The 25,179-nt window shown below is 38.9% G+C and overlaps 1 protein-coding gene and 1 pseudogene across 1 annotated transcript; both read left to right on the top strand.

Moving 5' to 3' along the window:
* The first annotated feature begins 1,702 nt into the window (after positions 1-1,702).
* LOC128374037 (adipose secreted signaling protein) lies at positions 1,703-6,816 on the top strand. Its single transcript, XM_053334266.1, has 6 exons — positions 1,703-1,721; positions 2,336-2,472; positions 2,653-2,806; positions 4,041-4,043; positions 5,106-5,228; positions 6,716-6,816. The coding sequence occupies exons 1-6, from the start codon at positions 1,703-1,705 to the stop codon at positions 6,814-6,816; spliced, it is 537 nt and encodes a 178-aa protein (XP_053190241.1).
* Positions 6,817-16,630: 9,814 nt separating this feature from the next.
* Positions 16,631-22,411, top strand: LOC128367031 (sterile alpha motif domain-containing protein 9-like; annotated as a pseudogene).
* The last annotated feature ends 2,768 nt before the right edge of the window (positions 22,412-25,179 follow it).

The raw sequence follows: 25,179 nt of genomic DNA, 5'->3' as shown, positions 1-25,179 counted from the left end.
ATAAATATATTGTGAAATTTCAGTTAGTAATACTAAAGGTAGGCTAGTATTTATTAGTCTTGGATTATACAGGTTTTTGTGTTATGGACCCATTCACACACAAATTTATTCTACCAATGGCTCAACCTTTGGGGCCAATTTAGGGTTCAGTATCTTACCCAAGGACACTTCAACATTCAGACCGGGGGAGCAGGAGATTGAACCACTGATGGTGATATTAGTAGACAACCCGCTCTACCTCCTGAGCCACAGCTGCCTCAAAGAGAGTGGAGACTGCATTACAAAGTAAATCAATGATCATCATTCAATACTGCCCCAAAAAATTCTTAAATACAAATAGAAAGGTTCAAGTATGCATTTGACTATGTGTAAAGTCAGCGGCCCCACAGGGACACACTCGAAAGTGGGATGAAAAACCTGCCATCAGAGCCTCCTGGCTGCATCCCACAGACTCCTGGATCTCTCTCCAAGACCTATCTGTCTTGTGAATCTTTGTAGCTTCAGTTCAGTGGATTGTGAGGGGAACATTGCACACTTGTGAAGTCCCTCCTCGAAGGCATTCATGTTTTTGCACTGAGACTGATGTTCAAGCTCTGCCTACTCTCACTTTGCATACCTGTGCAGCCGCTGTGGATAGTTGGTGTTATTGTCTCATTGTGTGTTTCAGAAAGTTACTAATTCCAATTCCAAGGTCAGACAGATGCCTTTTGACAGGTATTTCAGATTCTCTACTGTGTAAACATAGAAATGAGTCAGGGTGACTCATTATTTTGGTGATAGTCAAGACTTCATGTATTTATTAGACACAAGCTGTTCTCACTCACTCAGAAGCTGCCCAGTACATCTGATCTACAGTAGAGAGAGATTTAAGGACCTCACTCAGTGGTGTTAATCACTGTGACTCTTACCCAGATTTCTCCTGTCAGTATGGGGACTGAACTAATGACCTTAGGGTCACAAGCCAACCTCTCTATCGAAACTGGATAGCTGGAAATATGTGTACAACCTGCACGCTTCATATGTCAACAACTTTTGGTATAACAGACTAGAGAAAAAAGTGTAGGATAGAGAGACACGAGGGGATTGATGTATAAGATCAAGATCTACTGTAGTAACTAAGGGAGGGGGAAATACCTCTGGGGGTATGGTCCCGCTCCGGAAGATGCTATGAGTCCCTCTGGCTACTAAAATGTTTTTAAGAAATCCATCATTCCATGTGCTGTCAGCATCATTAACACATCAGAGTGACTGATGAGATCTGAGCTACAATTATGAACAGTTTTAATGTGGAATGGGACCTTTTATGTTTGCTCATGTTTGGTGAGCTGAAGACTAAATTTCTACTATTCTATTCTATTCTATTCTATACTATACTATACTATACTATACTATACTATACTATACTATACTATACTATACTATTCTATTCTGTTCTATTTTATTCTATTCTATTCTATTCTATACTATTCTATTCTATTCTATTCTATTCTATTTTATTCAATACAGTACTGATGGTTTTTGTGTATCGTCTTTTTACTTTTTACTTCAGTAAATTATCCAACACAAAGATGAAACTCAAACATAAAAATAACATGTTTCTGTCTCTGTTCTGTCTCTCATTGTCTGTGCTCTGTACTCAGGAGGTCAGTGATGACATCACTCGGGTATTGTCTGACACTTCCCACTTCCTAACCACATTACCATGGCAACAGGAAGAAAAGGTACGTTTGACACTGCATGTGTCCGTGTGTCTGGCCTTCATATGGTTAAGTCTGTGATCACCAGAGAGCAGTGAGCCTCTTCCTGGCTGCTCAAACAGCTCAACGCTAACACACAGAAAAAAAGAAGAGGTGCTGCAACACGTCAGAAAGTCAGAGTCAAAGTCAGAAGTCAGTATCTGTCAGCATCTGTGTGTGTGATGATCCAACACTCCCTCTAGCCTCTATATATTGGACTTTCACATACCCCCTCTAGTTCTTGTTATAGCTCCAAATAGTTCTGCTACATCCCCAAATCTTTTATAATGCTTTAAAACTCAGGGATTGGGAAGTATCTATAACAAAATCAAGGAGGGTGTTTTTAGTGTCTAACTGACCTGCTTTCACAAGATCAGTCAATCTAGTGTTTATCTGTCTTGGCTATTAGTTGCTTGTAGTGCCATAGCTACAGTGTTGTAGTCGTGGTGGACGTGCTACTGATTGATTCAGATGTGATGTACAGCATGTGTGTGTTTTGCTTAAAAGTGACTTTGGAGTAACTATTTTCTCTATAATTGTGTTTGCCTTGGTTGCTGGATGATGTAAAGTCTCTCTATTCTCTCTCTCTCTTTCTCCAGGCTCCACCTCTAAAGCAGGTGGGGTGCGTTTCCCTGACGATGACGAGCCCCCCGGTTCTCCAACACGCAGAGATGACCAGTCAAACCTCTCGACTCTCATCGCCATACTAGAGAAGGATGGCAGCTATTTAGTCAAGGTGTGTTCATAATGTCCATTGGTGTCTACATGCAAAAAAGGGGGGCTGTCCAATGGCCTGTAATATTCAAGAAGTCATTTGCATACAATATAGTTGCACTTGTTCACGCCATTCACCAGACAAAGGTTTGGGTGATATACTGGTGTACTGGTGCCTCCACTCTGTTGCTCCTCTCTCCAGGCTGGTTTCTTGAAGAGCCACCACTGTTATGAGATTATCTTCACCGTCCCAGAATTCCACACAATGGGCAAAGAACTTCTCTGTCTTCCCATGTCCTCTCCGAGTCGGAGGTCCTCCAGCCTTCGGGTCCATCATATTAACTCCACACTGGAGGGTAAGTCGCGGCCACAGCAACAGAAAACTGTTTACTTTCTTGCATAAGTGTACAAGACCAGTTGGGACCAGTTTGGGAAAAAAAGTCTACCTGTCATTATTAGTATGTATTTAGTATGTTTAGAGTGTTAACAAACATTTCTAAACTGAAATTAGACAGAGCTGTGTTTACAAGTGAACTTACTTTTTATAGTGTATTTAACACAGTGGTACTTTCAGTCTAAATAGCCTCATAAAGCTCACCAGTAGTGGGGCTGAAAATGTAAACTTTGTCCAGCGGGTGGCACAAGAGGAACAGATCATTCCCTCTGGAGTGGGAACGTACTCAGCAAATTTCATTACAGTCTCCCCATGAGTTAATATATTTCTTGTGCTCCAGTAGAAATTTTGAACCGCTGATGAAAGGTCAAGGGTTCACCAAAATCTTGTAGCAGGTTCCTCTGGGGAGAGTTGGTATCTAAATAAATGGTAAAACAATCACTAATGGATATAGAAACATAGATGTTGATCTCAAACTGCATCCACAAACTTTGAGGCGCAGTGATGGTGGATAAATATACATTGCAGGCCTCTGTGTCTGCCTCCATGATAAATGGCTGGACTGGCTGTGTGTGCAGTGTGCTGATTGGCTCGCTGCCCAGTCTATCCATCTGCCTTTCTTTTTTTCCTGTTCCCCTCTTTCTGTATAATCTCTTCTAAATCAATCCAATGGAGGGCACAGAGGTTAAACCACTGTTATCATCAGACGGTAACCGAAAGGTTGTGCATTAGTAGATATTCTCTAATTACACACACACACACACACACACACACACACACACACACACACACACACACACACACACACACACACACACACACACACATCTGTAGACACAAAGGGATATATGAGCTGAGCTCTGAGATTTCCAGCTTTCCTCTTTTTGGCAACAGATCCAGGTTTTTTTTTTGATTACTGGGCATATCAAATAGTTAGCAGTATTCTTTCTGGGGTAGTGATTTCAGGTGGCCTTCAGTTATTGAATCCAGAGAATCTAATATTAAGCAGACGTAAAGAGCTTGCATGGAGTTAAAGTGGGATGAGCAAGCAGCAGCCATCATAACTGATATCCCACACCGTCTCCTAGCCTGCTGTGGTTCCTGTAGCAACTGTAACTGTGTTGCAGTGGGTTCCTTTTACCATCAACAACATATCTCATGGGTATGAACCACTGGCACACTGTCAACTCATTCAGGGGGTCCACTAGCCATTAAAAAATATATTTGTGTTTTTTTTTTATTTCAAGCCATTTATCCTATAGGTATGGACAAGATACTACAAAAACAGGTTTCAGTTGTTTAGGGAAATAAAACCCACTTGAGGTACAGAAGTGAGTAAGATGAGGGGAGACCTTACTACCTCAGCCTCCTTCTACAGTCTGCCAAACAGAAATAATGAAGCTCATGCATCAAATATGTATGATGCAGCTCAAGGGACTGACACCGTTTAAATGCATAACTAAGTGGGCGATACACTAAATAGATAAATGATGTTGAAGCCAAGTAGCAGTTATCACAGCTTGAGGTTGAAGCCAATGTGTAGGAACCTTAAAGTGCCCATGACAGCTACTAGACGCTCCCATTCAAAAACCTTCATTTCACTCTTCAAATACTAAGTCAATCATTGTTTTCAATGAGTCATTATGATCTCAATCTCTTAATTCAGGCCCTCTAAAAAGTGTGCTGGTGATCACTTTGGAAATTATTGCTCCATAAATAAGATTTCAAGACTTATAGGAGCTAATATCTGCAGTGTGGGCGTTGATTAACAGCTGTGATTGACAGTTGGCTCACCTCACAGATGGCTCACCTGCTCTTCCTGGCTCCAGGACTCACACTTAGCAGGTTACTGCTGCAATAACTGTTGTTAGTTAAATTAGGTCAAGTTAGCCCACATGTGTAGGTCTCAGTGTTCCCAGTAAACTCGTCTTAGCTTGGGTTTGAGGTAAGGGGGCTTGTTTCTAGAGGGTGAAAGGCAACACCCCTCATCAACCCTTAATTAGAAATTGAAAAGATGATACCAAACATAAGCTTATACGATTTAAAACTCTTAATCCTATCTCTTCTAATTTATTTGTGTCTCAATATCACTTCCCTCACTCTGCTCCACTCACATTAGTCCAAAGAGCTTGTCTGATAAAACCCATCCCATGCAAAGCTAATTAAACAGGGTGCATGAAAATACGAGGAAAAAAACAGTAAATAGTAAATATAGTTAGTAAATATAGTAAATGATGACTACTCTCTCTTCCTCTCTGTAGGAGTAAAGGTGACGTGTGAGTACAGGACTCACCAGGAGGGGGTGCTGCAGGAGGAGATCACTATGGTAACCAGAGGGAAGAAAGAAAAAAGTCTGAAGGTTAGACTTCAGGCCAGGATCATTGGTAAGTGCATGTGCGCACACACGCAAACACACGCATGCGCGCACACACACACACACACACACACACACACACACACACATAAAACATACATGCTACTATCCACATTTTCATCATAATGTGGATTATTACATAATAAACTTACAAACAGAATATTAATAAATGGAAATAATAAATAATTAAAAGAGCATTGCTGCCAATAGAAATGCCTCATTTGCATTACAAATTGCATACAAACACGAAGTAACCTAAATTGTTAAAGTTATAAGTTGGTGTATACTGGCTCAATAAGTTGTGTTAGATCCTCCAGAATATCCTCTATAAGAGACTGTTTGCTATTGTAATGTTTTAATTTTACATGCTCCCAGTAAACAAAGTGCTACTAAATCTACTTACGATATGCAATATTTAACAGTGATTAAGCATAACAATACCCCCCATATGGGCAAACATATGGGGTCTATATGGGTCTTACTCAATTAGGCCCCAGCTGCAACTCAGTCAGAAGCCCAAATAGCAAACAGGTGGGGCCACCATGGAAACTGGGGACAAACTCAACTGGGACTCAGATTTGCAGCCTAAATTTAACCTTTATCGGGCCCACATGGACATGTTGGGTGGGTAGTACTTATGCTTCACACTACATTAGTATTTAATGCCACTTACAAAATCAACCAAACCAAGTACAAACAAACTTTGTAACAAGGATAAATGGAGCCTACTTTTTATGTGCTAAATGATCATGGTATGAGTACTATACACTCAATGGTTAGGGTAGTATAACACAATAGTGCCATTAGAGTAATGTACAATGAACAGACAATAGAAAGTGTGTTGCTGTAATTCTGCTTTGTCTCAGTTTGACACCTGTAAGAGGATTGTGCTGCCATTACCCCAGCCAGCTGTGTGCTCAAGTTAAAAAAGGAACAAATGTAAAAAACAACTTGGCAGAAGTAAGCCTACGAAGCGGAAGAATCTATTTCATTTAACCAATGTTTTTTTTGGCACTGGGACTGGCACTTTCATCAGGGTGTGTAAAAGAAAAAAGTCTACATATTGTATATTCTACAAAAAGGCTGGATCCTTATTATCCAATGAGAGTTAGACACATGGACAGCCAGCCTCCAGAGGGTGATGCACCTCCAGCACAGAAATGAAAGTATGCGATGAAATAAATCATGAGAGAAATCTCACAGTCATGACATACCATCACAGAATAAGGAAAAACCTGGGTAAATGTTAAAGAAAATAACTCCAACAGAACAGCAAAAGCTTTATTAATTATTGTTAAGAATGCTATACAAACTCTCTAATACTAAAGTCTTCATTCAGTCCTCTTGGTTTCCTAAGAAAGCTTATTCTTTCAGTCAGCTTAATGTTGTCGAGTTGTTTTTTGACATTTTAGTCTTGACACCTGGCAAGTGTCAGAACAAGAGTGAATAGCAAACTTCTTTTTATCTGTCTGTTTGTCTTTCTCTCCCTCTGTCCAGACCCCCACCATGGAACTCCCATGCTGCTGGAGGGGGTGAGGTGCCTGGGTGCTCAAAGAGATGCCCACACAAGGCACAACAGTGACCGTAAGAGGTTGTGATCAAAAGACACACACGTATATCTATATGTATCTACAACAGTTATTATTCAGTGACTGGGCTGAGACCCTGAGTGCTAGCATGGAAACATCCACATTTCCCCAAATTAGAAACAGGTACACTTGACTGGAAAATAATGAGTCTGTGTGATGCTATGTTTTCTATTGTGATATTCCAAAAGTATTCCTTGGAAAGAAATAGGTAGAACAAATGCTGTAATTAAAATGGATGCGTTTTCACAACAATCATGCTGAGTCATGTCAGTCCAAAACTATAGTTGTTTGATAATAAGACTCTGCAACTATTATCCAATTGAAAAAGCCATGTAGCCTCTGTCCCCTGAAACCAGCACTGAACACATGCCAGCCTGTACATGACACACACACACACACACACGCACGCACGCACACACGCACACACACACACACATGCACGCACACACACACACACACACACACGACAAGGAAAAATGAGGAAATGATGGACACACACATATTAGACTGTAACTGCAAATAAAGAGATGATCATTTTTCCACCTACCATTAAGAACATTCCTCAGAATATGCTTCAGCACAATGTTTGTGGTTTTCATCCAGAAACACACAGTAGACTTGGTAAAAAGATAATTTGGTAGTATCATTCAATGTTGCTGATCCAAGCCGGTCACTCATCTGTTACTTAAATGGCTTCAAAAACAGCCAGCTGGCCTGGTGTCACCCACATTTCTTAGGTCTTCTTCTAAGTTTACTACTTGCAGGCAGTAAGGTTGAAAATCAGTATAAGTCAAATCTCAATATAGAATTTGCTAAAAACTAGTTTTGTTAGCAGCGTTTATACAGGATGACACGTTTACTGCTGTAGTTTCCCACTGCAGACACCAAATACACTGATTTCACCTGAAGATTGCTTCAATAGAATTCTCATCGTACTTTTGGCCTATCGTGTTAAGACAATTGATTTGATTTCAGTGACTGAAGTTTATTTGGGACCACTTGCTGAAGTGCACTTTAGCAGCATTAACAGTTTGCAATAAGCCACTTGTGACTGCACAACAGCTTTCTTAACCAATGTCTGCCGTTACACTTAACAATCACACAACAAAACGAGGGTATACCATTCTGTTTCCAAGCAACCATAAATGATAAAATCATGAGGATTTCCATATAACCACTTTGTCTGTATGTATTTTTAACTGTGGCTTGCTAATAAACGTGTATAACTGCAATATTGCATTTCAAAGTATTAAACAGCATGATACTATTTAAATCATTTGCTACTTACTATTTTTTACTGTATGTGGCACATTATTGGAAACAAGCTGTCACTCTGTTATTGCACTAGAAATACTATTATTATCATTTTTATTATCATCTGCAAATCTTTCAAAACTAAAGAATACTTTTCTGTTGGAAAAAAAAATTTATGTGTATGATGACAGCTTTCATCAGCAAATGATTCAAGTCAAATGTGAGATCTTTTAAAGACACTGCCAATGTAACAGAGAAAGAGATTAAATAATTTTCTTCATATATTTGCATGATTGACAGTGCTGCTATAAAGTTTGTGAGCCCCTTAGAGTTGCCTCTATTTCTGCAAGTCCTAAAACTAGATAAAGGGAACTCAAACAAATAAGACAACACAATTTAAACTTATTTATTTATTCAGGAAAATTCTCCAATCTAACATGTTTATGTGAGGCTAAAGTATGTGAACCCTTGCTCTTAGTAACAAGTGTAATCGCCTTTTTCAGCAGTAACTTCTACTAAATGTTTCAGGTAACTGTTTATCAGTCCTGCACATCAGCTTGGAGGAATTGTAGCCCATTCCTCCTCACAGAACAGTCTCAGATCAGGCATGTTGTTGGGCTTCTAGCATGAACTGCTCATTCAGGTTCCTTCCACAACACTATAGAATTAAGGCCAGGACTTTGACTCGACCATTCCAAAACAATCTGGTTATGGTTTAGGTCATATTTATGCAGAAATAGACCATATTCTTAAGGTTTCATCAGTACTGTAAATGTCATGAAATGTGACCAAATCAACAGTCCTGACCAAAGAACTAAGACCGGTCAGGTGATTGATTAGCCTTAGTGGCAATGGAATGTGTGAAATGTCTTGTTCTGGTTTGACTATACTGTATTTATCATAATGTAAATTTAAAAAAGGAAGCTGTAGCCAACAGTGTTACACGTGTTTATTATTAAAATAGTCCAATTATTTGGTGGATTGTCTGAATAAGTTTTGAATGAGACTATTGTAACACCACTATAATGTGTTCATGGTAGATCATCAGCTCCATGCCAGCATTTCAGCATTCACTCTGAGTCATGCTAATACTTTAGCATAAAGCACATCAAATGATTGCATTTTGTGTAGCCTATTGAGTAGTCACTGTTCTCATTTATAAATTATTTTTCAACTCAAATTGCAACCATGAACAGTGATGGTAATTAAACCATCAGTAACAATATCTCAGTAAGCTGGCAGTCCATTTTGTGATAACTGTCAGGAAAATGTAGCTGTCACAAACTAACATGAATCCTGTGAGTTGATCAAACTATAAAATGTAAGCTTTGGCAGTTGTCTTGCTCTACATGCCACTGTCCGTGCTACGTCCTACCAGCTAAAGATGAAAGAAGAAAGGTAGAACCAGTCTGTATCGAGGGTCAAGTTGGTGGTCGATGTTCCTAGCCCCAGTGGCAGTTAAGCAAAGTGAAGTTGAGGCTGTTTACTGTTAAATGTTGGAATGGAGCTCTGATGCCTCCAATCTCCCAAAGACCAAACGATTGACCACTCTGAATACATTTTCTGTTAGTTTAAACATTACTAATGGTGGATGTGTGGCCTCCAGTGTGTGTGCATTTTGCGGTGCAATACAGCAAGTATTATTTTGCACTTGTGTTACCATGTGTCTGTTTACCTGAATGTAAATAAAGTATCCTCTCCCATCATCACATGTAAACTAGACGTGGTTGTGTACTTTTATTTTTAATTGAATGTATATCACATATATTCTGTCTGTTATTTGCTGTGGTTATAAGGTGGAAACTGACAACAAGCCCCACAGGCCAGAAAAGGCTGACATACACAGAACATAGATGAATAAATACACCAGCACTCAGGAAAGTTACTTAGTTTTTTAGTGAAATAATTAAATCCTGTTGGTAAGAATGTACTATCTGGAAGACAAAGCTGGCATGGTCTAAAAATACCTTATAAAAGTTGAAATGCAAGGCAAACCTGCAGTAAACCGTCTTCCTGTATGCCTGTGTGATCATATCTGTTTGAATGGCATACTGTTTCCTCTATAACACAGAGCTCCTTTCATTTCTGGCTCAGGTTGCTATGACTAATATGGGCACACCCACACACAAATGTGGCACACACTCTTGGAACTAAAATCTGGGATGATCAGGTTTAATCTGCAGAGTAGATCTGAAAGTTGACGATAAACTATGATTCAATGTTGGTTTTAAGAAACAGATTGAGAGATTTAATAATATTTGTCCGTTTGATCTGCAAAGAATGAAGTACGCAAATCAAGGAAATGCGACATTGAGGTAAGACACTTTCTGATATCCTCAACTGCTACATCATAAATCTGATTTTTTCATGTTTTTCACTGTATTTACTCTGTCGTGTAATTTGTGCTGCTTCTGGTTAACGAGTTGTTTGAGTCTGTGAAGATAAATGCTGCTCTGTTCTTCTATGTGTTTTGCATAATTTAGCTGTGGTAGACTGAGGCATATGAAAAGTCCATCCATTCCAAAAAAAGATGATACTAGCTAAACATCATGAACAACTTTATCACTCCACTGTCAAGCTAAAAAAGTGCAAATACAAGAATTTTCTAGTGTTTCTGCAGAGCATGTCTTTAATCTTTAGTATAATTTAAATTGTTTTGTAATGTATAGAGGAGCCTTCTCATATTCAAAAAGCCTCAAAAATGTGAAAGCTGAGTTTAAGATTCTCTACTTTAGAAAGATGTTTATTTGCTCAACTTAGCCTGCGGGGAAGATTGTCCTCTGGAATGTAGATAAACTAGTTAAGGTGTGTCACACTGGAAGGTTTCACTGAATGAAATGATTTTTTACTGAGAGAATAAAAAACATGTTCATTACAAATGCTATATAACAAATGACTTGATATACCACATTCAAGTGTTTGTTTATTTGTTTTTCAAAGATTTGGATTGATTTAAATTGGGGGAGAGTTTGCTGAATCTCAGTACTGTACTTTGTGTAAACTGGTTAAATCGGGTTAAAACAGGTTTGCTGTTGTCCATATGTGAGTTAGTGGGACAGATTCAAAGATTTGATTGTTGATTAAAGTTATTGTGTGAGAGAGATTTTAATAGTGGTTAACATTTGATGTATTTCTTACAATGCTGCTTGAAAGTTTGTGACCACAACAATTTTCTTTGTTTCTGCAAAAATATGACCTCAGTTTTATGACTTACGTATAGTAAGTCATAAAACTTGATAAAGAGAACCCAATTAAATAAACCAAACAAAAACATTAATTGTAGTCATTTATTTGTTGAGAAAAATGATTACATCATCTTCTATCTTTCCTATTTGTGCGAGGAAAAAACCCTTGCTTTAAACAATTGTGTGACCCCCTCTCACAGCAATAACTTCAACCAAACATTTCTTGTAACTGTTAGTCATCCATGCACATCAATTTGGTGGAATGTTATCCCATTCCTCCTCACAGAACAGCTAAACTCAGTAATGTTTGTGGGCTAATCCTAACCCTGAACTGCCTGCCTCAGGTCTCTCTACAGTATCTCCACAGTATTTCTGTAGGATTACGGTCAGGACTTTGACTTTCCTTTTCTCCAACCATCCTTTGGTAGAACAACTTGTGTGGTTATTGTTGTTGTCTTTTTTCATAGCCCACTTCCTGTTGAGCTCCATTTTTGACATTCAACATTTTCTTGTAGAATTTGCTGGTACTGTACAATTCAGATATCATAGCTCCCTCAGTGATTGCAGGCTGTCCTAGTCCAGATCCAGCAAAGCAGACCCAAACCATGAGAGGAGGTTATTGTGTTTGAATGCATTGTTTGGCCTTTGTAGACAAAAGGATTCTCATTCAAGCTGAAAGTTTTATTTTGGCCTTCTGCCTATCCATGTGTTAAACTGTAGATGGCAGCAATGATCTTTTTGGAGAGTGTACTGGCTTTCTCTTTGTAACTCTGCCATGCATACCATTGATGCTCAGTGTTCTCCTGATGGTGTACTCATGAAGGTTGACTGTAGCCACTGCAATAAAGGTGTTTAGTTTCCCAGTCATCACCCTGGAATCCCTGTGCCCCTGGACTATTATACACTTGCTCTTGTTGTGATCGTTGTTGTTCCAAACATCTTCATACTGTGTCTTTTTTAAACTTTGTTCCATGGAAGACAAAAAGAGATAGTTGATTGTTAGTTTATATTGTCTGAGCCAGTGGTAGGAGATGTTATAGTTATGTAGATTTGTATGTCTCTTTAATGTGTTGATTTGACAAGCCTTTAGAGGACAGTGTTGTTTGTTATTTAATATGATAGCAATGTTATTTTGCTGGATTTGATGTAAATGCCTTACATGTAACCTGATTGTAAGGTACTATAACAAAGTTTATTTTGCTTCACCATTGTCATATTAGAATTATTAATATATGTTCCCTCATCACTGTAGCTGTTTCTGCTTTCTGGTTCCCATGTATATTATAAGAGTTGCATACTTGGACCAAAGATGGCACCCATTCAGTTCTAGAAGAATTGCTTGGGTGGTGCATATGCCAAAAAAAAAAAAGTTTCAAGCTTCTGGGTTTACTTCTGTGATATGTGTTCCACTGAAAATGCTCAGTTGCGTTTCCCCCACTGGCTCCTCCCATGATTCCCCAGATAGGGCTGGGCAATTATGGCAAAAATCAAAATCACGATTAATTGAATCTTTAACCTCGATTACGATTAATGAAGGATTATCTCCACCCTTGATGAACCATTATGTATTTTCACAGTTTCTTTAGTTTAGTATTTTCCACTGCTGCCCTCACACATGAGGATCTTTAGGGAGGTAAAATAAAGATGTTTTAAGGTGTGACGCTGTGGTTAATGTCTAGTTTACTTGATTACAACTATGTAAAGATCATGGTTTGGGTTCAAATCATCACTGGAGACAAGTTTTCAAATTCTTTAAAGATATGCAACCTTTACTGTCATGGCAACAGTGAACACCACCATTAATTGACATGAGCAAGATTAAGTCGATTAGAGTTTCTAAATGTCTAAATGTTTCGATTATTTTTCGAATAATTGCCAAACCCTACCCACAGACTTTACATTGTGATGAAGTCACAGATTTTTCTGGGCTCAAGATCCTGTCAAAAGTTTTACAGACCCCTCTTTACCATGGTGGCCTATGGGGAAAATGCTTTTTGGGCCGCAGGGATATTGTTTAGCTAGCAGCCACTAGCAAAAAATGGCTGATAGGCTCTTATAATACATCCATGGCAGTGACTTAAATTAAGTCAGGTATGACTTCCTCAGCAGGCTTCTGCAAAGCTGGCCAATCAGAAAAGAGTTTACTGACTGTTAGCCTACTCTAGTCAAGTCCAAACATAAAAATATGGAGCTGAAAATGAGCATAATAGGTCCTTTTTGAATAGTATGTGCTCAATGTGTGTGTCCAGTATTGACTTTGACATAATTGTCCCTCTGCACTGCAGGACATTATGAAAAAGAAGTAAAGGAAGCCAGTCCTCACCCTCATGACAGACCAATGATGGATCCAAAGCAGAGGAAGAAAGGCAGTTCATGTGTCTCTATGACAAGTCATGCTTCAATAGAAGAACCTCTATATTTCAGCAACAAAAACAGGTATGTTTACCACCTTACATTAAACCAGGTGCAACTCTGTAGGTGAGACAATGAGCCCAGCCACATGCTACCTCATGATTAGAGAACATTTTTATTATCATCAGTGTATAATTAAAGAAATCCTTTCTATCGGGGGATAAAATACACAGAGATAGCATGTTATTAGGCTATTATATGCTAAAATGAACTGGCACAGGAAGCAGGGAGCACACTCACTAAATACACAAGAAGAAGGATGATAATAAGAAACAGGTGAATTACGTTATGGGATAATTACGGTGACATGAGAGGGAGACACCCAAGTCACTGGGTCTGTGTTTCAACTGCGTAGTATGTGATCTAGAGTATGTGAGAAGTTCCTGGATGGTTTACTAGATTCTACAGAAATGCAAAGTATGCATCAAGAGTTGACTACTCACTCTCAAATTACCCAAGATGCAACGCAACTTCTGGAAAAAAACAAAAATACAAACTTCACAGATCACCACCTCGGTGGTTTCAAGTTAGCTACAGTGGGGGTATGTTCGCTTACTGTTTTCAAAATAAAAGCACCAATTCTATCGTTATGGTTTTCTTAATAATAAAAGGCAACTGGTGTTTTATTTTGTGAAAATGACAGGAAGTGCGTTACTCACTACGGCTAGCTCCGAATTCACAGGAACAAAACTTTAAACAGGTGATAACAGGCTCATTTAGCCTCGCCTACTGCTCCTACTGCAAATTGCCAGAATCCACCGCTGCCGGAAAAAAGACCAGATCAGAGCCAGGATTGTGTCTGATGGAGTGTCTGACAGCTGTCAATCACTGCTCACGCACACAGGCCTCCCCTTCCTCCTCAGCTCGGTCAAACTCATATCTCAGAGTTTCTAGGTAAGGTATAGCCATGTGAAAGTCACAGTAAAGCGTTTTAGATCTAGCTGTGTGGAGTGTAGTTCATGTATTACCGATTGTGTGCACGTGGTCGCGTGCCCCCGCGCACACGTCAGCCTCCTCTGGGGGAGGGACTTTGGAGGCAGGGCAGGAGTGCAGCGGAGAGGGAGGGGGAGGGGGAGGGATTAAACACAAGCAAACACCTGCTCTCAGTAGTGATGGGAACGGCAGTTCTTTTTACTGTACTGAATCTTTAGAATCCGTTCATTAAAATGATTCGTTCAAAAGATTCGTTCACCGAATCGTTCAGTGCTCTCCAACTCCCTGAACTGATAAAGAGCCAAATTATCCGTCATTCAGTTCATGATTCAGCCCTGAGGTTCACGTTCACTTACTGAGGGACGGTGCGTTCAATGACTATATTATACAATCATTCGCGGGAGACGCAGCGCTGCTTATACATGCACTAAAAATATTACACAGTGAAAGTGTCCTCTGTGCACAGTAAAATAACATAACATGATGCTACACTGATGTTAGCAACACAGCGCTAATGTTAGCAGTACATGTACTGAACATGAATCAACTCCTCAGCCCTCAGTGCCCTGAGTCAGTGAATGACTGACACAGCGCCACTTTCAGCAGTTCGCGAACGTGATTCGTTCGCGAACGATTCATTGAACGACATGCTGAGGACATGAATCTCGTTCACGTACTGTGCTGAAAGTGGCGCTGTGTCAGTGTTGTCGTTCACTGAGTGTTTCGTTCGCAGTGAACGAGTGAGTGAGTCGCGGCAGTTCCACTCCCGACCGGCAGCCATGCTCGCGGCTGAGCTCAACTGAACTGAACTGAGAAAGGAACGAATCAGTTCATGAAGTGATTCAGTTCACTTGGTTCACTCAAAAGATTCGTTCGTTCGAACGACACGTTCGCGAACGACACAACACTAGCTCTCAGTGTAACAGCTAAATGGAAAAACACGGGATGGAGAGAGACTGAACCACAGTGTTTCAACATACATTACATGTTATGCTGGTTAATGACAGCAGTTAACTTGTAAGCAGTTATGAATGATCTCCACTGTGTGTGTGTATATCAAGAGGTAGTGAAGAGTATTAATACTCAGCTCAGTAACGTTACTTATCACATTTTTCATAACAAGCATAACAGTAATGTGCAGCGCTGTATGTTATGGAAGACTGTGATAAGAGGGCTTTTTAATGTACTATTATAACGGGTGCTTTATATCAATCTCTAATCATCATTTTATCTTATTAAGCAGGCTACTCTACATGCAAATGTGCAGCCTTGTATCGTCTGGTGTAAAATACAATTTAAAAAAGTCACGTAATGTGCAACGTTGTACAGTGATATAAACATAACATATAAATATAATATATATATATATACATATATATATATATAAATATAAACAAATAAAAGTCACATTACCGTTCCCGCTGTATGTTGAAACAGAGTGGTTCAGTCAGCTGTTCTGTCTCTCTCCATCCCATGTAGTAGTAGTGACCGGTTATGAAGCGTTTTTCTTTTGAAGATGGTTTCTTGGTTTGTATCGTTTTGTGTTTTGCATCGTTTCTCTATTTGCAGCGTGTTTGATGCTGCTGCATTTGTCTTTGTTTTTTGCAGCACGTTTTTTCATTTGCACCACGTTCCTCTTTTTGTACCACATTTAGACTTGTGTTGTGTGTTGAGTTTGCAATTTGAATCGTTTCTGTACTTGAAGCTGTTTTCCTTAACTGAGATGCACTAGGCTGTTGCAGTGCGTTTGGCCCTTGTCGGCCACTGTAAGTATGTAGTATGCAGTTTCGAACACAGCCACTAACTCCAGAAGGAAGTGGGCAGATAAACTCCCTGCAAGTGTATCTGCCCATTTCGTCACCAATGTAAGTAGAAAAGTAAAACAGCAAGTAAAACAGAAAATGCAGAACTGAATAATGGGAAAAAAAAAAAAAAAAAATGACCTAAATACATAACACGTACATGCAGTGCAATACCAAAGCTCTCATAATACTGCATATGTCACATCTAGGAATCCCAAATCTGCTGAGATAGACAGGATGGATGCAAACTGCAAGGAGAGACCTACATCACCAACTTGTTTGTCTCTGAAGAGTGGAAGATCACGGACTCCACCACCAGATTTTAACTCTGGAAATATAGAAGACAGGCAAGTCTTTTTGTCTGCCCTTTCACTTTATTTTGTAGTAATGTTACAATGTTAGAGTTAAACTAAAATGTTAGTTCAGTCAAAGCACTGAAAGTGCACTGGCATAAGCTGTTTTTTTTGTTTTTTAAAAAAAAGCTTCACAAACATTGGCTCATTCATAAACTGTGTGGCAAGTATCATCCAGTCATGCAGGTGTACAGTGCTGACCTGACACTACCATTATTTACTTGTTAATTATTACATTTCCATCAATTATTACAGTTCCATCTACCCCCCAACTCTCAACCCCTTAAGTGGTATTTAATTTTGTTGATTTAACTTAATATTGTGCTAATGTAAATTTATTAGGATTATTATCTCTTTCAGCATAATCTTTAAATGCTGCTGAGATTTTTTTGAGAGCTCAAATCTCTACTGAATCTGTGTAACAATTTGATATAAATGGTCCATTCAAGTGTCTCTGTCTAAACTAAGATTAGACAAAAAAATAGTCAAAAGTATGTACACACGTTTCACAATCTGTGTCAATATCTGAAAGCACAGAAACATTGTCACACAGTTTACAAATTTTAGTCTTAAGAAAGCATAATGTGGACACAATGCCTTTTATGATATTTGCTGTCACGGTGGAGTTAAAATCACTTCATAACATTTTGGATAAAAACTCTGTTGGAGTAATCATAAGGAATATTTTTGCTATAATTAAGTGTGTTCCTTGTTGTCTGTTTACAGGAATGTGCCACCAGATGGGCCACTGGCAAAACCGGTATGTATAGTACTTTCTGTTTTGAAAGCCTGTTTGCTTTCAAATTCATCATTATTTTTTTATCTTGTCTTCTTGGTGCACAGGACCGCACACTTCCACCACTGATGGAGGACTGGACAAAAGAACACGTGAAAGAGGCTGATTGTTAGACTTAGAATATCACCACAAACTGCACAGAATCTCTATGACCAAGAGTTGTCAGGGGCTTGCTTGCTCTCTTATGAGAAACAAGACCTGTTAGAATTAGGTGTTCCCGGAGCACCAGCAATACAAATCATGCGGCAGGTTGAGAAGTTTAAGCCAAGTGTGAGGATACAAAAGAGTTATAATGAATCCAGAGAAGGCGAACAATGGAAAAGTACAGATGTAAAGATGCACAATGTGTCAGTAAATATGGATGAATCAGTGGAAGATGATACAATGTCATCAGATTCAGGAATTCAAAGTGTAAACTCCACAGTGCTGATAATAAAGAACGCAATAAGCAGAATACGATCTGCAATAGATCAGACAACAGCAGATGACAAGCTGTTATATACAGCAGAACTTACTGATAATGCAACATTTCTGCAGCTAAAGAAGCCAATATGTCAGATTCGGCCCTTTGACAAAAGTAACACCTCCATCTTTTATGCACAAAATGACATATTTCCTGCTGTAGCAGGTCCAAGTAATCTTCTTGATCCTGTCCATGAGTACCAGCTTCTGCCCAGTGCAAATGAGGCCAGTGAAAGAGAAATCCTTTATGAATTCACAAAGGAAGCATTTAGTTTTTCAGCAAGCTGCATGAAATCACGAACTAACGGGACTATTCATTTTGGAGTGAAAACCCAGCCAGGTCAGGGACATGGTCAGATAGTTGGGCACAAGATCACCTCCTTCAGTAAATACAATGAGGCATTTGAATCTTGTCTGAGTGAATATTTTGAGGAACAATACATAAATGCTGCCAGAATGTGCATAAGGCCTCCTAAATTCATTCAGGTTCACAATCAAGATGGAACAACTTCAGACAAATGGGTCATTGAGGTCGATGTTGTTCCAACATATTCCAAGACACAAGAGAATCTTTTCTACACCTTCTTGAATATTGCATCAACAGAAAAGAAGCAACAATCCAAAACTGAATGTCTCTTTGTCCGGGATGGTACAAGGTCCATCAATATTTTAGCAGATCCAAATCCTCGCATAGTCCAAGAGAAGATGAAAGATTTGATTGATAAAGTCAAATGCTGGGCATCAGCACGCAAGTCAGCTGAAGAAAAGCCAGAAACACAGCCCTCCCGAGGCCATCAGGGTCACAGGCTCAAACAGCTGATCACTCATGGAAGAGATTCATTCGAGAATTACATTCAAGTCATTGTTGTCACTGACAAATGTCACTCAAGCCAACTTGAGCACTTAGATTTTCTGAAAGAGATGAAGTTGTTTGCTGTCCTTGAATTTGACCCAGAGTCTGATGTGAATGGAACATGCAGTTTTTACAGAAGAGATCGCATAGCCAATCTACACTACCCACACATGTACACCACTCAGGACAATGTAACTGCAGTTATTGGAAAGCTGAACTTGTTTAAGCAAACAAGTTGGATTTTCTGCAACGGACGGGTGAATGAGGAGGGTGAGACAGACAAACCACTAACAGCTAGTGAATGGCTCAAGAAACGCTCTGGTGATATCAACAACATGATTTCGTTTCTCTTCAACCCGGATTTGCTCTCCAAAGATGGACTCCTAGTGGTCTTCATTCTTCACTCAGTTGTTGCTGACATCTCAAGTCCTGTTTTGGAGGCCTTCTGTGCAATGTATCGTACACTGGAAGGGGTTGACAATATGTTGTGCATATGCAAAGACTCCACTGTGTTCAACCAGTGGAAGCAGCTGATAGAATATCGCTGTAAGGAAGACATCACCAGTAAATGCATCTATGAACTGAGTCTGAATGAAATATCAAGCACCATCAAAAAGCTTAAAGAACCTCAAACACGATCTTCTCAGAGATACCTGCCATCCACAGGCTCTAGCTCAATCCTCCTGAGCAAAAAAGATGAGGAGCTGATGACTGTTTTGGACATCTTGTGTGAAAATGAGTGTGAAAACACAGAAATTGAAACAAAGGAGTCCTTTCGGGAGTTCAAGAAGAAAACAGAGGAGAATTTTTACAGAGGAGGACAAGTTTCATGGTGGAACTTCTACTTCTCTGAGAAGCCAGGCTGCCTGCCATTCATCAAACGAGACAAATACAAAGAGCTGTATGATCTAATCACACCTGTAGAAGGTTACACATACCCTTGTGTTATGATCAATCTCCTTCATAATCCAGGATGTGGGGGAACAACTCTAGCGATGCATGTTCTTTGGGCTCTGAGAAGTAAATTCAGATGCACTGTTGTTAAAAACACCATGGCAACAAATCATGAAATAGCAGCCCAAGTCATGACACTGTTGACTTATGGCAAACAGGAGCAGCCAGGCTATACACCTGTTCTCCTCTTGGTGGACAACTGGGATGATGTAGAGGGCCTAAAGCAATGCATTCTGAATGGGGCCAGGGAACGGAATAGTCTCATGGTAATACTGAATTGTGAAAGAACCCAGTTCCCTGTTGAGAACTCAACAGGCAGCCGCATTGCAAATGTGTTCATCACCAACAAGCTGTCAACCAAAGAGCAGAGTTTGTTTTCTGAGAAACTTCGACAACTCAAGGATTACCATGAAAAACCTGAGACTTTCTATGCCTTCATGATCATGACAAATAATTTCAGTGAGGATTACATTACTAATCTTGTGACCAACACTCTGAAAGATCTTGACACCACTACCCAACAGGGAAGGCTTTTTTCCTTCCTAGCTTTGCTGAACACATATGTCAATGGATCCTACATGTCACTCTCTCTGTGTGAAGAGTTAGTGGGGATAAGAAATCCTCTGTGGAAGCGAGAAACTCTTGATGATAAAATGAATCCCTACTCCACACTGCTGATCACTTTCACAGTTGAAGAGCATGGCACCTATCAAGCAGTACGATTCTTACACCAAATGATTGCTAGTAACTGTCTTCAAGTCATTACCCAGAAACACAAACTTTCTCTGGCTGAGATAACTACTGACCTTTTGTTATATGACAAGGTCTACAAGTCATGCATGGGAAAGGATTTCCTGGTCCAAAACATCCAAAGCATGCTCATCACACGTCACAGAAAAGATCAAGGTGATGACACAGACTCACTGTTCTCTCCACTGATTGAAGAAATAGGTAAGGACGGACTTGACAAAATTGTGAACCTCTTGGAAAGTGCCATTGAGCGATTCGACCGAAGTGCAACACTGCCACAAGCACTAGCAAGACATTTCTGCTTGAAAGAGAAAGACTTTGAATCTGCCCTCAAGTGGGCTTTGGATGCACAAGGGAAAAAATCTAATTCCTATATTTCAGATACAGTTGGACAAGTGTATAAAAGCCAGCTCAAAAAGAAAATGGAAGATTCAAAGGTTTCAAAGGATTTCACTCCTGAAGCACTTGACAAATGCCTAACCTTAGGATCCAAAGCTGTAAATGCATTCCGGGATTCACAGGAACTCGCCAAGAAGGATGAACAAGTTGATCCATTTGAACTACATAACAAAAAGAGACCAAAGTCATACAACACATCAGGCTATGTCGGAGAGACAGAAGTCATAATGATCCTTCTTGACATGATTAAAGAGTCTCCTCTTTTCGCTGTTCGTGACCAACACCAAAGAGATAAAATGTTACAATTTCTCAAAGGTCACCACCCAGTGAGCAATTTATGTGATCACAGCAACACAAATATCAAGCAGTTTGTCCTTGTCCTGGCAGACCATGAGAAATTTCTGGTCTCTCTGAAGCCAAGGCTAAAGGAGATTTTCAATCTTTTTGAGAACTACTTCACATACCTAAAGCCTAGGTCAGTGGAAAGGGAGACAGCTGATGAAAGAAACAAACGAAAGCTTTCTGATTACTTTGGAAAATACCTAAAAATATTCAGTAACTCAGAACAAGAAAAAGCATCTGAAAAAGCAAGTAACCCCAATCTGAGTCTTCGACAGGAAATTGAGGATCAGAGGCAGTATCTGGAAATGAAGCGAGCAGATACGTTTGCTGGACTTCTGCAGTGCCTGACTTCAGAAGTCTACGGTATGGAAATGGAGCATATTCTGAAAAAATGGCAGTTCATCTTGGACAAGTCATCACATAGATATGTGTCAGATACAGTTAACTTCATCCTGGCAAACATAGTTCTACACAGCATCAAGCCCTCCTCTAAACTGCTGTATAAATATGAAAAGTTGGTCGACCTTCTCAATGAGGCACTGCAAAACGAGGGTACACGTTCAAATTTGACAGAGCTGTACTACCTCTCAATGCTACTCATGTGGCCTACAAAAGACCAACGGCTTGAAAACTCAGTGGCATATAAAAATATCAGCACATACGTCACATCAGCCAAGAAATCTTTTCATCGACGCTTCTCCCACATGTTTCCAGCAAGGAGTTCTATTGCTCATTTCTTCCTTGGGAAATCCAATGGACTGAAGCGAATTATTTCCAAAGTGAGGCTTGATCAAATTTTGATCCGTGTTTCAAAGCAACAAGCCTCCAGCAATGGTCAAAGTACTCAACCACGTAACTTGCACTATCTCTGGCAGAGTGGTGCAGCATGGAAAGAGCCTGAGGTCCAGGAAAAGCTGTTACGCACTAAAGGACAATCAGAAAATGGAGACATTTATGTCAACTATGGTGGCAACCTAAAAATGCTGGTGCGCCCAGTCTACCTGGGTGATATTCGAAGTGGATGCAGCAGAGAGGAAGTATCTTTTTACCTAGGATTCACCATGGAAGGCCCTGTGGCCTATGATATTAAGTATGAAAATGACCAATGAGCATATTCATTCAACCAAATGACAATTTTTAAAGAAAAGATATAGCTGGTGTACACCTCCCTTCCAAATTAATATATTTTTGGTGTTGTATTGTGTCTGGCTTTGATCCAGAAGTGAGTGGCATATCACCCAGTGTTTGAGAATGATTACTTGCTCGTAGGCCATTAAAGCACGCTCAACATTGTGGGTTCATGTCTGTATCCCAGTCTTCTTTTCTTCATGATTATCTGGACTGTAGTCCTTCAAAGGACTACAGTACATCATTACAGAGTGAAGGAACGAACAATGTTTATTTGATGTCAAATGTACAGTTTCTTTGAAAATATTTTTTATGTAATTGTACATCCAAGCTAGTTACTCTATTACTATGATTTATTCCATAAAGTACATCTAGACTTCTTCATAAAGACCAAGATCCAATTCTATGTCAGTCTAGCAATGTCATTGTTTCATGCATGCTTGGTAGAGTATTCCACTCTTTTACACATTATATATGTTATTGAAGGCATTTTTTAAAGATTATGATTGCAGATCTCAGTAATGGGAAAATCAAACCATACAAGCACAAGTGCTTTTACTTAAATGTGTATCTGAGGTCTGAGTTGTTAAGGTTGAATTCATGTTTATCTTATCTTTTATCTTTTTTTAAAAACATATATGTTCTGTTTGTTTTTTATTTGGATTATCTGTTGTTGCTTTGAGAGCTGTCAGTCTTCCATGTACTATATTTTCTACGGAAGACAACCTTTTTTTAAGATTATGAATGTTTGTGTAGTATTTCCTCCAACAGATCTCAAAGATGGGAAAACCAAGTGCCTTTACCTAAATGTGTGTCTAAGGTCTGAGTTCTTAAGGTTGAATTCATGTTTATCTCATCAGTAAAAAAAATTAATATATGATTCAGATTACTTTTTATTGGATTTTGTGTTGTTGTTTTTGTTGTTCTTACTGAGAGCTGGCATACTGTAATATTGAAAGCGGATGTATTTGATGTAATGATGATATGATCTGTTATTATGATCTAGGATTAAAATTGTAACACTCACGACAAACTGAATGGATTAAAATTGTAACACTGATGACAAACTGAATGTGTTCTTAAGTATGAGAAGATCCTTTACACTGATAGCACATTACTAGCCTATAATGAATTTCCCGTCCAGGTTGCAACATCTGGGGCATCATGTATAACCAGTACGTGCACACAAAATGGGGGCACTGAGTCTTTCTCACCTCAGTCACTTAACTGATGAAATATCATCATCAGTTATAGAAAACCAAAATGACATGAACAACTTCAAAGAACTGCAGAACAGACCATTAATAGATTATTTTAATACTGTGCACATATCACTAAGTATGATTATAGTTGCTTGTTGTATGTAGTTTTTGTTTGTCTTTAATGTAAATAGAATATTAAACCGCAATAATTAAAATATATATATTAGGCCTAAATATACAAGCTTTACTAATTATTATAATTAATAACAATAACAATGATAACAATACTACTACTACTACTACTAATAATAATAATAATAATAATAATAATAATAATAATAACAAGAAAATCTGGACATAAGATTTCACCCCTGATATTGATTAGAGAGACCTATACTATCACACAAAGGGTTTGTAAATGTAGACTGCATGGCTTGGTGCTTGATTTTATACCCCTGTGGCCATGGGTATGAATAAAACACTCCAATTCAATGAATAACAGGTCTGTCCCAATACTTCTGTTCTATTAGTGTGTATACAGTCACTGGCCACTTCATATGTGCAATCTAATTCAACTAAATACAACAGCTCTGCTATAAATTCTACATTTGTGAAGTTGATATATTTTCAGTGTTTGTTAACATGTTAGAAAGCTGATAATTATACTTCTTGTTTATTACTGAGGTCACACTAAGTGATGGTGGAGTACTGGGGTGCATGTTATTGAGTGATGTTCCTAATATTTTGCTCCCCTTATGTAGGTTTATGCAGTGGACAAAATATTAGGAACATAATTCAATATAATGCACCCTAACACACCACCATCACCTACTATAAGTTCAATAATAAAACACGAAGCAGAATTATCATGCCATGTATTTGTAATGTAATAATATCTAATTATACATCATGTATATTGTATGTATATGTAGATTGCATTAGATTGCACAGGTGTACCTACTGAAGAGGCCAGTGAGTGTATGTGGCTGGGTGGGAAAATGTGATGTTATTTGTTAACACAACCAGATGGCACTGTGTACATTGAGAGGACAACATCTTTACTGTACAGTGACATGACCACGCCATGCCGACTGTTTTAGAAGGTAAATATCTTGTAACATTTGTGACTGTTGGTATGAAATATCAAGTGATGCTCATTTAAAGTTAATGGATACCTACAGTTTGTAAGGCGTTGAGCATATAGTCTAGCGAGGTATCCAATATAATTGCCGTATTGTGGTGTATTTTTGATTATGCTCCAGGAAAGATACACAAGTTAATATGTACTGTATTTTGTAAAATTGTAAAAATTTCAAGACCTGTGAATGTATGACCAATTGTGAATTTGTGGGCATTCTATGTCGGATGGATGAGCCATTATAGTTATTTTAACATGTGCGATATGGACATTTTAGATCACATACATTTTAATTAGTTAAATACCAAAAATAGTAGTCTATTATTTGAGACATTTTAGTGTTTGGAATTTCAAAATGGCTTTAAATTAGGGGCTGGATTTTGGACTGACTACTGCTCAACAATCTCGT

The sequence above is a fragment of the Scomber japonicus genome, chromosome 2 (genome assembly GCF_027409825.1).
Source record: "Scomber japonicus isolate fScoJap1 chromosome 2, fScoJap1.pri, whole genome shotgun sequence".
NCBI classification, from domain to species: domain Eukaryota; kingdom Metazoa; phylum Chordata; class Actinopteri; order Scombriformes; family Scombridae; genus Scomber; species Scomber japonicus.
This window is presented reverse-complemented; position numbering and strand designations above follow the sequence as displayed.

What these genes read in the sequence shown, in the direction of transcription:
- LOC128374037 (XM_053334266.1), top strand. An exon ending in ATGGCAGCTATTTAGTCAAG is followed by an intron (nt 2,473 to 2,652) that starts GTGTGTTCATAA and finishes TCCTCTCTCCAG; the next exon opens with GCTGGTTTCTTGAAGAGCCA. An exon ending in ACTTCAGGCCAGGATCATTG is followed by an intron (nt 5,229 to 6,715) that starts GTAAGTGCATGT and finishes CCCTCTGTCCAG; the next exon opens with ACCCCCACCATGGAACTCCC.